General features: G+C 39.8%; 1 protein-coding gene across 1 annotated transcript in view; it reads right to left on the bottom strand.

Annotated features, from left to right (window-relative positions):
- Window positions 1–13,103, bottom strand: part of LOC141165727 (dynein axonemal heavy chain 3-like) — a 2,796,342-nt gene that overhangs the window by 2,572,782 nt on the left and 210,457 nt on the right. The window contains exon 3 of the mRNA XM_073651577.1: window positions 651–730. Coding sequence (XP_073507678.1) covers window positions 651–730 — 80 coding nt within the window. The remainder of the gene's footprint in view (window positions 1–650; window positions 731–13,103) is intronic.

Here is a 13,103-nt window from a genome sequence, read left to right as displayed (position 1 = left end):
TTTTTTCCTTGCAAGCAAATTAAATGAAGAGAATAATACCAAAGAATTTGTGATTGCAATCATTTTCAGGAAGAAACTGAGTATTATATGACAGAATTGCAGGGGTGCCAATACTTTTGGCCAGCACTGTATATATATATATGTTGTGGAATACCTATACTAACTATAAACAAGCAAATCTCTCTCTGACTCAGCAGCACCTCTACCTACTCTGCTGTTTCCGGGGTAGACTGCGATGAGCATAGTGGCGCCAGGTCTTGTATAGACCTGATGACGCTGTGGAGCCAGCCAGCCAATCACAACCAACATGGCTACGGCATTACAGTGGGTGGCAGCCAATCCCTGCGTGTTCATTGGCTCTCTAAAGAGCCCCAAACATGCAGGGCAGGGACCCAAGTTCCCGCCCGAGCAACCCGGGAAATACTCGTCGAGCGCCGAACTTGTTGAGCAAGCACGTTCAGCCGTCAGTAGTGAAATCTTTTTTTTCAATTTTCACAATACCACTGGCCCATTATTAATGTGCTCCAAAGTAATGGACAACTCTTTTAAGTTAAAGAAAATGCTACCAGAAGTTTGCAAATAAATCACAACTACTTTAAAAAAAATGAAATAAATCTTATGTATATTTTGTAAACTTAAAACACACTTACCATTGATAGTGCTAAGTTTGTAGACAGAATGTGTTGAAAAGTCTCTGGCTGCAGGGCTGTAGTTGTTGGCAATTGAATCACTACAAAGAAAAATAGACATTTAGAGTAAATATATCAGTGTTTTACACACTCCATTTTAAACATAAGAAGAATAGATTAAGTTCAATCTACATGTTAACACTAAAAGTTTAATACTTATGTTCCTCTACCTCCATAAAATATAAATTTTCTTTACGGCTTCATAACTTTTGCTTTTCAGATGCATTGTCCTTTATTAGTGAAGAATTGTGTTTTAAATAACAATATTGAAATAAATTTTGTGAGACCCCATGTATGTGTGTATGTGACAACGTTGTGTGTATGACAGCATACAGTGGTGCCTTAAGTACTCTATGTCCAGACAATACAGACTTATGTGGCTTTTTTGAATCAGTGTACCTAATAACACTGCATGTTTAACCCGCCTAACATTTGAACTCCCATTCACAGGACTTTTTAAAAGAATACCTGTACCTTGAGAATGTTGCAATCTATTTGCAAAATGTTATAAAACAGGGGAAGCATGTACTGATGATTGTTCTGATGCTGTCATGTACTGATAATAGTTCTGGTATTGTATTCATGTTCTGATGTTAGCTCTGGTGCCATATTAATGATCATAATTCTGAGTTGGTATTCATGTAATGATTGTGGTTCAAGTGTTAATGATGATTAAGGTGATCTACTATACTGCTAATGTTTGGTCTAAGGCTGTATTCATGTACTAATGTTGGTTCTGGTGATGTGTTCATGCACTGATTCTTTTGATGCTCTATTAATGTACACATTGTTGTTCTAGTGATGTCTTCAAGTACTGATGTTAGTTCTGATGATGTGATCATGTACTAATGATGGTTCTTAATGCTCTATTAATGTCCTGATGCTACATTCATGCACTGACATTGATTTTGATACTTTATTCATACGCTGATGCTTTATCTGGTGCTGTATCCATGTACTGATGTTTGCTCTAGTGCTATATTTATATAATGATGATGGCTATATAATGATTGTGGTTCTAGTGTTGTATTCATTTACTAATAAAGGTTATGGTGCTGTATTAAAGTACTGCTGTTGGATTTGGGGCTGTATTCATTTACTAATGTTGGTTCTGGTGATGGGTTTATTACTGATGATAGTTGTAGTACTATAGCTATATACTGATGATGACTTATATTTTAAACTAATAGACAGTCATTAAAAAGCTCAAATATGATGATGATAATAATAAAAAAAAATAATATTCAGAATAAAACTTGGTTTTCTGCAACCTTAGCAAACTACAATCAAACCAACTATAACTTAATAAGCCCTGAAATCACTGTTCTGAGTAATGATCCTTTACAGCTCAGAGATAGTTCTGACTGTTTGCGTCTTCCTACCATGAGGCGGATTTGTTCTGCAACTATTATATTGGATTAATGAGTCAGTTTATACCAGTCATCAACAAATATATCAAAACTTAGCCTAATTTTTCATATTTCTGTAAAAAGGAACATTACTGATTACTTTGTGAACTTATTTTTATCTTCTTTTCCCATTTCTGTCTCATATTCTTTTCTCATCTACTTCTCAGTTCTAATTGCCAGAAAGTGTCTAGTAAATTTAATTAATGTCATTAGAAGTGTGACCTTTTCTAAAATTTTCTCTATATGTTCTCTTAAAGTCTTCATTTAAAGACAATAATTATATTTCAAAAGTATTACTGAATAATAAAACAGGGTTATCAAAACTATAACATCATGATTCTTACTAGATTTTTGTATCTTCTCTATGCATTCATGAAGACTGGAGATGAATGAACCCAAAATTAAAAGTTTGGCGTTCGTACCAGACAGTTAGTGTCCGGTGCTTAACGCCGTACATGGACATTCCCCAGAAATGCGTTGCAATGTTTGGAGTTCTAGGGCAAGTCTGAGGAGAGAGATTTTTTTTCCAGATCCAAAGTTCAGGACTACATTGTTTTCAGTACGGTTCAGGTACTGGTGGAAGTTCAGGTACAGTTCTGGTACCCAAACTGAACTTTGGACAAAATTTTGGGTCAACTACCAGAACCCGATCTTCCACAGGTCCATGCATCCTTAATTAAGACCCTCAAGATACAATGTAGACAATTGAAAGATCCAGAATGATTCCATAAACTTTTGAAATCTATCCACAGATATATCAAAAATAAGTTCTCATATTAATATCTGTAAACTGTAGGGATTTTTTTTGGTGTTCATGGAGAAAATGTATAGACAAGCTATGATTTGTTACTCCATTCCTAATGTTTCATCTAGGTTTGTTCATTCTTATATGAACAGGCAGAATGGTACAATCTACATATTGCATGTTACAACTACATTGAAGCAAATCACACTATAATATTTCCTTACTTATTTTTCTACATTGGTAATTGCTGTTCTTATTTTACATTTTATATTTTATTTCATTGCAATCTTATTTCTTGCCTGCAGATAAAATAAAATTGATGACAGAATTGTCTTTACATCCTGAAGATCAATGGAAAATTGAAGTTAATCATACACAATATGCAATTTTTTTAAACTGTATTTGGTAGAAAATATCATCCCATGGAGTCTTAGAATGCCCTTTACTTCCACTTTTCCTGACGATATAACATTCATGAAGGAATGGGATAATTATATGATACAATTCTCCAATGGCATGTTATCGAGGCTAATACTAAAATGTGAGAACATAGACTCATCTGCTTTAAACAAAATTAAGGAGATTTGTGACAAGTTATCCAAATTTTCTGATTTTTCAGAGTATAAGCACATTGATAATTCTATTACAGTAAGACTCAATAAATTTGAAACTGACAATAAACAAAAAAGCAAAGAAACTGTTCAGAGATTGTGGAGATTATAATTTAGGTCTGACTCAGAGTGGACAATACAAGCGTAACTCCCATCCCTGTACAGGGAATCGTATGTCTATTCAAAAGAATGCTGGGTATGAATGGATTCAGAGTGGTCTTGTCCTGTGAACTCTAATGTGTAGCCTGGGGAGAGAAGATGTGGTCAGAATGAAGTCAAAACAATCACCTCACATTTGTCTCATTATATTGACTTATTTCTCCAGCAACATGTAATTCAATTAGCTTCCCATATTCATAACTCATCACACCTAATAATCGAATTAACTAAACTTGTAGCTCCCCCCTACATTTTATCATTTTTCACCTTGGATGCTAGTTTACTTTATTCTAACACTGAACATCAACTGGGGGTTGAGGCTGTGGACTATTTTCTATGCCAGGATAGCTCTATTACAGATCAGCAAAGTAGGTTCACTTAACAGGGTATTGAATTTATACTCAACCATAATATTTTTTCTTTTGATGATGTAACATATCAGCAGTTGAGTGACTGTGCTATGAGGATGAGATTCACCCCTCTTTATGGGACTTTTCAGATCCCTACACATTGCGTAGTCTTTCCTGCCGATAGGTCACATTCTTTGTTATAAAAGATATGTAGATGATCTCTTTTTTATTTGGATGGAGATACATGAGGGAGCCCAAGCATTGGTTGATAAATTGAACACAAATCTGTGGGAGTTAGAATTTTCCTTCTCTTACTCAGAATCAAGTATTGAAATTTGGGATCAGGTAATTTCAAGAGAAGACAATGGTGGGATCCACACATTCACTCATTTAAAAAATGTGGATGTTCACAGTTATCTGGACTTCTCTAGTGGACATTTTCTAAAATGGATTAAGAATGTGCCTTACGGGCAGTATTGATGAATAAAGAAAAATTGCACAAATGATGATGATTTGGAAACTGAATCACGAGTACCACAAATGAGGTTCAGGCCAAACGTGTACCCCACCAACATTTTGAAAAATGCTTATAAAAGAACAAGGAAGTTGAAACAGGTTGATTGCCTAACTAACTGGACACAAGAAAATAATTCTCCAGCTGGTAATACATTTAAATACAGTTTTGTCACTACCTTTAATCAGTCCCATGGGAGGATTAGTGGGATACTTACAAAATACTGGTTTATACTGAAGAATGATACAGTTATATCTAAGTTCTTACCCAAAAATCCAAATGTAGTTTTTAGGAGGTATATGAATTAAAAAAAAACATATTTTATGGATAGAAGTGCTGGAAAATCCATTTTTCTCCTTCGGTTCTACAATAGCTGAAACCATGTTGAATTGTCAAAAAAACACATATTGTAACTAAAAGTAATATTTTTATGAGCAAAGTTATTTGCATTTTCTACAAAAAGAAAAGTATCAGACATGTTACAAATAATACTATTCTGATCCTTCCCAAAGTGTGAATAATTACAGGTTTTATTATACAAGTTTACTGATAAATTGATCACTATTACTCAAAGCAACTATAGCATAAAATGTAATTTACTCATCACAATTACTTTCCTCTGCAGTGTGTGACAAGTATAACGGAAATTGAAAGTATGTACATCTTACAAGCAAAAGAGATCTATTTTATCAAATCAGCATTTCTTTTAACATTGCAAATAAAAATGCAAGAAATAAGTTCAAAGTTGGTGTTTTCAGTAATGCACAAAAATCTTTTCTCTTAAAATATACAAAATTTATATGCATATCACATGAAAAAAACAAAGTTTATTTTCCAACAAATATTGATAGATTCGCTAATTTGAAAGGATAGAAGTGTATCATCCAAACTTAGTTTATGAAAATCATTGGTTACGTGGGTTTGAATATGGATGTTGTCTGTGTTTGTATGTGGTTATCTAGCATTACTAAAGGAGATACATTTTTGGCATAAAAGAGCATCAGTACCCATGTAAGAGAACAATGTGAATACTAAAAAATGTAAAGCTTATTAGATACTATAGCTCAACAAAAAGACACATGAGTAAATATCAAAAACAATTAAAGAGCAAAAACAAGCAATGATTTGTTTTTTCAAAAAATATAAAATCACAAAAGAAGATGAGTGTGGAAATATAAGCTAACTCCCTCCAAAATGTACAGATTCGAGGGGGTACCCTAAAAAAACAAGAATTATTTTCTGTAGGCAAGTGGGTTGGCAGTGCTGCCCTCTCCCGCTAGGTATGCTTACTGGACATTCTCCCTGCTCAGTTGGCCAAGTAGCATTCATGAAAAGCTATTGCAGCTGACAGAGTGATTGTTTTCTTAAGCCCCTCCCAACGCGCTCGGCTATTTTGCGATGGCAAACTTTAAGGAGCAATGCACAAACATCAAATTCTGTTTCCTGTTAAATGACCATAGGGAGAACCATCAGAATGTGTCAGAAATTGAAAGAATAGGCACAAACTGACTCAGATTGTTTGTCAAAAGTCATCACACGGGATGAATCTTGGTGTTACGCCTATGATCCTGAAACAAAACAACAGTTCAGCCAGTGGACGACAGCTTCATCGCCCAGAACTCAAAAAGCACGGCAAGTGAAATCAAGTTTGAAGTCCTTGATGGCACCACAGTGAGCCAACATTACTATCTGCAAGTGCTGAAGCGATAGCGTGAGGCAGTGAGAAAAAAACAACTTGAATTGTGGTAATCAGGAGACTGACTACTTCATTATGACAATGCACCCACCCACAAAGCATTGAAAATAAACCAGTTTTGGGTGAAAAACAGCATGACAGTGCTTTCTTACCCCCTTACTCACCTGACCTAGCCCCCTGTGACTTCTTTTTATTCCCAAAAATGAAGAAAAACCTAAAGGGAAAGCCTTTTCAGGGTATAGAAGAGGTTATGAAAAAAATTCTGGAGGCATTTAACAGCATTCGTTCAGAAAAATATGCAAGAATGTTTCGAACATTGGACAAAATGTTGGGACAAGTGCATATCATCTAATGGACAGTATTTTGAAGGGGATTCAAGTTTTAAAGATGTTATCTTGAAAAGAACATTTTAAAATAATTCTCGTTTTTTTGGGGTACCCCCTCGTATATACAGGGGTAATATGTCCCAAAGATGATAGCAAAATATAAAGGTGACAACCGTATTGAGACAAAAAGAACACAAAAAATATATAAAGAATATAGTAAATTAAAATAAATAATATAGATATCAGATCAAGAAAAAAGAAAGCGTGTGACCTTTTGATATTACCCAAAATATAGATAAGCGGTATGAAGAAGCCACCGACCCCACGCATTGCTCAACCAACATGGGGCTTCTTCAAGAGGGAGTGTCACACATTTTTATATGTACTTGTGTGTCTTTTTGTTCAGCTATAGCATCTAATAAAGCTTTCCATTTTTTAGTATTCAGATTGTTTATTCTCTTACAAGTGTACTGATGCTCTTTTAAACCAAGAATTTCTCTGTTTTGGATCTGCATATAGTTTTGTCCTTGGTGTCTAGCACAGTATCAAATAGCTTAACCCTCCGTCACATACAATAGGCCGGACAGGCACATCTCTTTTACTTTCATTTCTCCTTCCTCACCAGATTGTGAGGAAATCCCCTCCCTCCAGGTAGTCTCCTGTCTCTAGCAGCTCTGTGAAACCTCATACCACAGTTGGATTGCAGAGCTTCAGGAGGACAGATATAACTGCGCTAATCTCTCAGGCTCATTGTATGTGAACACGTCACACTCAATAAGGTTGGTATTTTATGTTTTTATTCATCACAATTGTTTATTTAGCTTGTTTTATGAATGTATAGCATCAAGTGTGAGGATATTTCATAGAAATAAGGCAGATTAAAAAAGAAAGTGTGCTGCTCAGGCATATACAGTAGTTCCCTAACACATATTCCTTCTCTTGCTTCAGATTATCTGCTGAAATGGAGAGGAAAATGTACAATTTGTCAAAAAACCTTGATGTTGAGGAAGTAACAAACATGCTGTTAGATGATGCAGACCCCACACTGAATGAGGATTTAGGAGAGGAAAGTGAGATTGATTCTCATGATGAGGTGGAAGTATGTGAAGTGGATTCTGAAACAGAGCAAGATGATGACAGTGATGAGGATGAAGATGTAGAATATTATTATATGGGAAAAGATAAAAAAAAAACAATGGAACAAGAAGCCACTCCAGAAAAAATGTAGGGAACCTCAAAACATTATTACTCACCTTCCTGCAGTTATAGGAACTGCAAGTAATGCAAAAACTGCAGCTGAATGCTGGAATAGTTTATTCTCAGATGACATTCTGGACTCTATTGTCACATATACCAACCAATATATAGACATTATAAAGGACAAGTTCATCTGCAACAGAACTATCAAGGCCACAGATGAAATAGAACTGCATGCTTTTTTTAGATTATTAAATCTTGAAGGAGCTTATAGGGCAAATAGACAAAGTTTGGAGGCACTTTGGAGTAAAGATAGGGATGGAGTTGAAAAATTTGGCCTTGTTATGTCCATAAACAGATTCAAGCTTCTAACTCGTTGCCTTCGGTTTGACGACAGAACTACCCGAACCGAGCGTAAAACACATGACCGACTTGCTCCAATTCGTGATATATTCCAAAAATTTGTTGAAAACTGTAAAAAAAGCTATTGCCCTGGGGAGAATCTCACTATTGACTAAATACTCCCTGGTTTTCGTGGTAAATGTGCCTTTCGTCAATATATTCCATCAAAGCCTAAGAAATATTGAATAAAAATGTATGCCCTTGTTGATGCCAGTAAGACCTACACTTACAACCTGGAAGTTTATGCAGGAAAACAACCAGAAGGTCCTTACTGTGTCAGCAACAAACCCAGTGATGTTGTAAAAAGACTGCCTGAGCCCTTATTTGGATCGGGTCGCAATATAACAGCTGACAAATGGTTTTCAAATTGTGATCTGATTGATTATCTGAAAATGCAGAAGCTTTCATATGTCGGAACTGTAAGAAAAAATAAATAAGAATTGCCTACACAGTTTGTAAGTGTGAAAGGGAGACAACAGTACAGCAGTATGCTTGTATTCCATAATGGAAAGGTTTTGGTTTCCTATGTACCACAAGCAAAAAAAATTGTACTTCTTCTATCAATACTTCATGTTGATGTTGCCATCGATCCTGGGACTGAGGTACAATAAAACCCGGAGATAATTACATTTTATAATGCAACCAAAGGGGGTGTTGATACAGCTGATCAGATGTGCTCAACTTTCAACTAGTGTTGAGCCACCCCCGTAGTGTTCGAGTTCGGTTCAGTTCGTCGAACACCCGTGTGTTCGCCGGACTGTTCGTCGAACTGTTCGTCGAACACCTTCGAACACCGTTAAAACCAATGGCAGGCAAACAAAAACACATAGAAACACATAGAAAACACCTTCAAAGGTGTCCAAAAGCTGACAAACTGCTCAGAAGACACAACTAACACATGGAAAAGTGACAAGTACATATAGTCATGCGAAAAGAAAAGAGGTGGAGGAGTAAAAGGAGGGGGAGACACAGATATAGGCATGTCATGCCCTTCTAAAATCCAAAAAGTGAGAAGCCGACACGTTCAGTCCGCTCCTGCCCGTGCCACCTCCGCATCGCCGGGTTTGTGCCAGAGCCGCGGTGAACCCTGACGGCCAGCCCCCCTCTCCCAATACTGGTGCCTGTCCGCTGGTGGGTCGAGCGAGCCCCCCTGTGGTGGAGGCAGCTCTAAGCTTTTTAATTTAAATTGTCTCTCTAATTTGAATGAATACACTTTAAATCCATTTACAAGGATCTATTGGAGGGCAAGTCTCATGCCAGCAGCCGCGTAATTCCAGCTCCAGTAGCGTCCACTAAAGCTGCTGCAGTTAAAAAGCTTTTATAAGGATCGAGCTCGGCTGTCCACCGCAAGGCATCCTACTGCCAGTCCCAGCCCCTATGCCTTGGGGTGCCTCCTGATGCTCTTCACTGAGTATCCCGTGGTCCCGAAGCATTTCCTTTGAAAAAATTAAGTGTCCAAACTACAGGTGGTGTAGCTTGCTTAACAGCCGGGATAATCCGCTGACTAGCAGACACTGCTACTAGGCACAAAGTATTTCCTGGGCTAGATGCAGTTAAAACTTTGTAATTAGATACTCTCGTTGGATGCTGAGAAAGCATTCCATAGAGTCTCCTGGCACGCCATATATGATTCTCTTAAAAAGCTTGGGGTAGGGGTCTAGGGGACCCTTTTATAGCCAAAATCACGGCTCTGTATCGCAATACGTCACCTAGGCTGAAGATAAATGGAACTGTAGCACCCTGAGGGCTCGGTTGCTACAGAGGTATTGCACCTCACCCAGAGGTGTGATATCTTACTCTCAGGTAAGGATGTAGTGTGGATCAGGACCCGACACCTGCATGCATTACACCACATTGCTGTGGGGCAGGGCGACCAATATGCCCCTGAGATGGGCACGACAGTCCCTGGCTGGAGTGGGGGGAGGGAACACTGAGGAAGGGGAACCCTGTAGTGCAGGAGCAGGGAGGAAGCAGTTCCTGGGTGCATTGAGAAGGGAGTATAAAAGGTGGGCACCATCTTAGTTCAGTGCAGAGAAGTCTGAGCAGAAGTGGCAGTGAGCAGGGGCTCTGCATGAGCTCTGCTCCAGAGGCGGGCCTAGTAACAGAGGCCCAGGCCTGGAAGAGGGAGAAGGAAGGAAGAGGAGCGGAGAAGGCTCCAGGAACGAGGAACGAAGGGATCCCAGGGGTGCAGACGGGCGAGTCGCCACCGCACGCCCGAATCCACCTGCGTGGAGGGGTCAGGCCAAAGGGGGAGACCGGTCCCCGAAACTAGTGGAGGCAGGAAACGACCCTCAGCTAGAAACAGGAGGCTGTGACATTTTATGTGGCGCAGCCCCTCGCTACACCCGCTAGGAAGGCACCACATAGGGTCAGGGAAACTGGCGCCAAGTTTACCAAGAGGAGGCCCGAGGCAGCCGGACAGAAGGGTTGGTAAGAAAGGCCAGACAAAGGACACACAAAGGGGTCCTGTGAAGCGCTCCAAAGTTATCTGGGAGTTGTCTGAGCCCCTCACCTGGTGAGCACAGTACGACGTGGGCAGCCGTTACCTGCAGACGTGGTCTGGATAATAAGAACTGTGAGTAAAGGCCCTGGACTGCATCACTGACTCCGTGTCGTTACTGCTGCTGCCCTGCACCATCACCCCCATCCTCCGCATACACTGCCCTGAGGCTATACTCCTCCCGTGGGGAGTTATGCTACGCTCTGCTGCACCCACACCACCAGCCTCAGCGGTCTGCCCTGGAGCGGCGGTTCACTCTGACCGCAATCCACGGGTGGCGTAGTCGGACATTTAAACATCAAAACCACATAAATAGTTCCGCCACTGGTTTGACCGCCCTGAGCCACGGAACCGGGTCGCCGCCACGGAGACTACAACCACCAGCATCCACCAAAAAGGGTCCGGCTCCGGGTGTCCCAAGGCCCAGGGGGCGCGTCAGAACATTTTCATCACCTTTCACAATCACCAATGGGACAAGGCAGGGATGTTCTCTGTCCCCTCTCTTATACATCCTAGTGACGGAGCACCTGCTCTCATCAATTCGCCATAACCCCAATATTAGGTGGATTGAGGTGGGAGGCACAGAGTACAAGTGCTCTCTATTTGCTGATGATGTCCTAGTATATATCACTCAATCACATATATCCATCCATGCTGTTATGGCTGAAATAAATCACTTTGTTACATGGTCAAATTTTAAAATCAATGCAGCGAAGTCTGAGGCCCTCGATGTCTCCCTCCCCAAATCCATATAGGATTCCATCCAGTCCAACTTTCCCTTTGCCTGGCCTTCACAGGGTATCAAATACTTAGGAATTCCTATTCATAGAGACCTCTCCCATCTATGTTATCTTAATTTTGGGCGCTTTATTGAACAACTCCATACAGACCACGGTTGGCAAGTTAGAACTGTAAGATTCACTACGTGAACCACTGGTGTTTTTTGGAAAAGCACATGTACACTGTGTTCCAAATTATTATGCAAAAAGTGTTTAGGAGTGATAAGGGAAGAATTTGTTTGTTTGTCAGTTAAACTCATTGATGGTGATGTGTGTCAGGGCTCTTTATATCACTGTAAGCAATTGCAGACACCTGTGCTAATTAGTTTGGCAGGTGTGTCCAATGAAAGGCAAGACTACTTAAGAAGGCTGTCTCACATTATTAAGCAGCCTACATTTTCTGCCAAAATGGGAAAGAAAAAGGATGTGTCGGCTGCTGAGAAGCAACAAATTGTGGAGTGTTTAGGTCAAGGCATGACTACAATCAACATTGTGCGATGATCAGGATGAAGTGTCTTGGCAATCAAGAAGTATGTAGCTGATTCACAGAACACACGTGTGCGTGCTGATAAGGGCAAATTGAGGACTCTTTCCTACAGGCAATTACGTCAGGTTAAAAGAGCAGCGGCAAAAAAGCCTTGTCATAGCAGCAGACAAGTTTTTGAAGCTGCTGGTGCCTCCAACGTCCCCCGAACAACAAGATGCAGGGTCCTTCAGAGGTTTGCAGCTGTGCATATGCCATCCTGTCGACCTCCTCTATCCACTTCACACAAGCAGAAACGTCTCCAGTGGGCCAAACATTACATGAAGACTGATTTCAAAACTGTTTTGTTCACGGATGAGTGCCGTGCAGCGCTCGATGGTCTAGATGGATGGAGTGGAGGATGGCTGGTTGATGGACACCCCACGCAAACACGGCTACAGCGCCAACAAGGAGGAGGTGGAGTAATGTTTTGGGCTGGAATCATGGGGAGAGATATTGTCGGCCCCTTTAGGATCCCTGAAGGCGCTAAAGATGAACTCCATAATGTATGTGGATTTTCTCAAGCAGCACTTCCTGCCATGGTTCAAGAAGAAGAACCATGTATTTTACAGCAAGATCATTTTTTTGCATGATAATGCGCCATCTCATGCTGCACATAAAACATCTGCATCTCTGGCTGATATGGGCATAAAAGGGGACAAACTTATGGTGTGACCCCCATGCTCCCCTGACCTCTACCCCATTCAGAACCTCTGGAGCATCATCAAAAGGAGTGTCTATGATGGCGGGAGGCAGTTCACATCTAAGCAACAGCTCTGGGAGGGTATTCTGTCCTCATGCAAAACAATTGAAGCAGAAACCATCCAAAACCTGACAAATTCAATGGACGAGAGAGTTCAGAAGCTCCTTTCGAACAAGGGGTCCTATGTGAAAATGTAACATCACCTAGAATAAAGTTTTGAGTTGAAAACTGTTTGACTTCAGTTTCTAATAACCTGCTAATGCTTATAATTTCAAAAATGACCATTTTTTTGGTATTTATTAAAATGAAAAGGTTGATCGAAAAGTTTGGGGGATCTAAGAGTGTGGCAACCCAGTAGTCATGATTACTTCGAATTCTGACAATATGAGGGTCATGTTGCAGGTAGTGCAGCAAGAAGGCACTTATGTGTCTTGCGCATCTCGGAGCCCCAAAATTATTTTCCGGGCTAGATGCAGCTAAAAATTATTTTTAATTTTAAA

Source organism: Phyllobates terribilis, unplaced genomic scaffold (genome assembly GCF_046119375.1).
Source record: "Phyllobates terribilis strain yellow unplaced genomic scaffold, ASM4611937v1 Scaffold_11__3_contigs__length_659146591, whole genome shotgun sequence".
Classification (NCBI taxonomy): Eukaryota; Metazoa; Chordata; class Amphibia; order Anura; family Dendrobatidae; genus Phyllobates; species Phyllobates terribilis.
The sequence above is the reverse complement of the archived record's forward strand: the minus strand, read 5'-3'. Positions and strand labels throughout refer to the sequence as shown.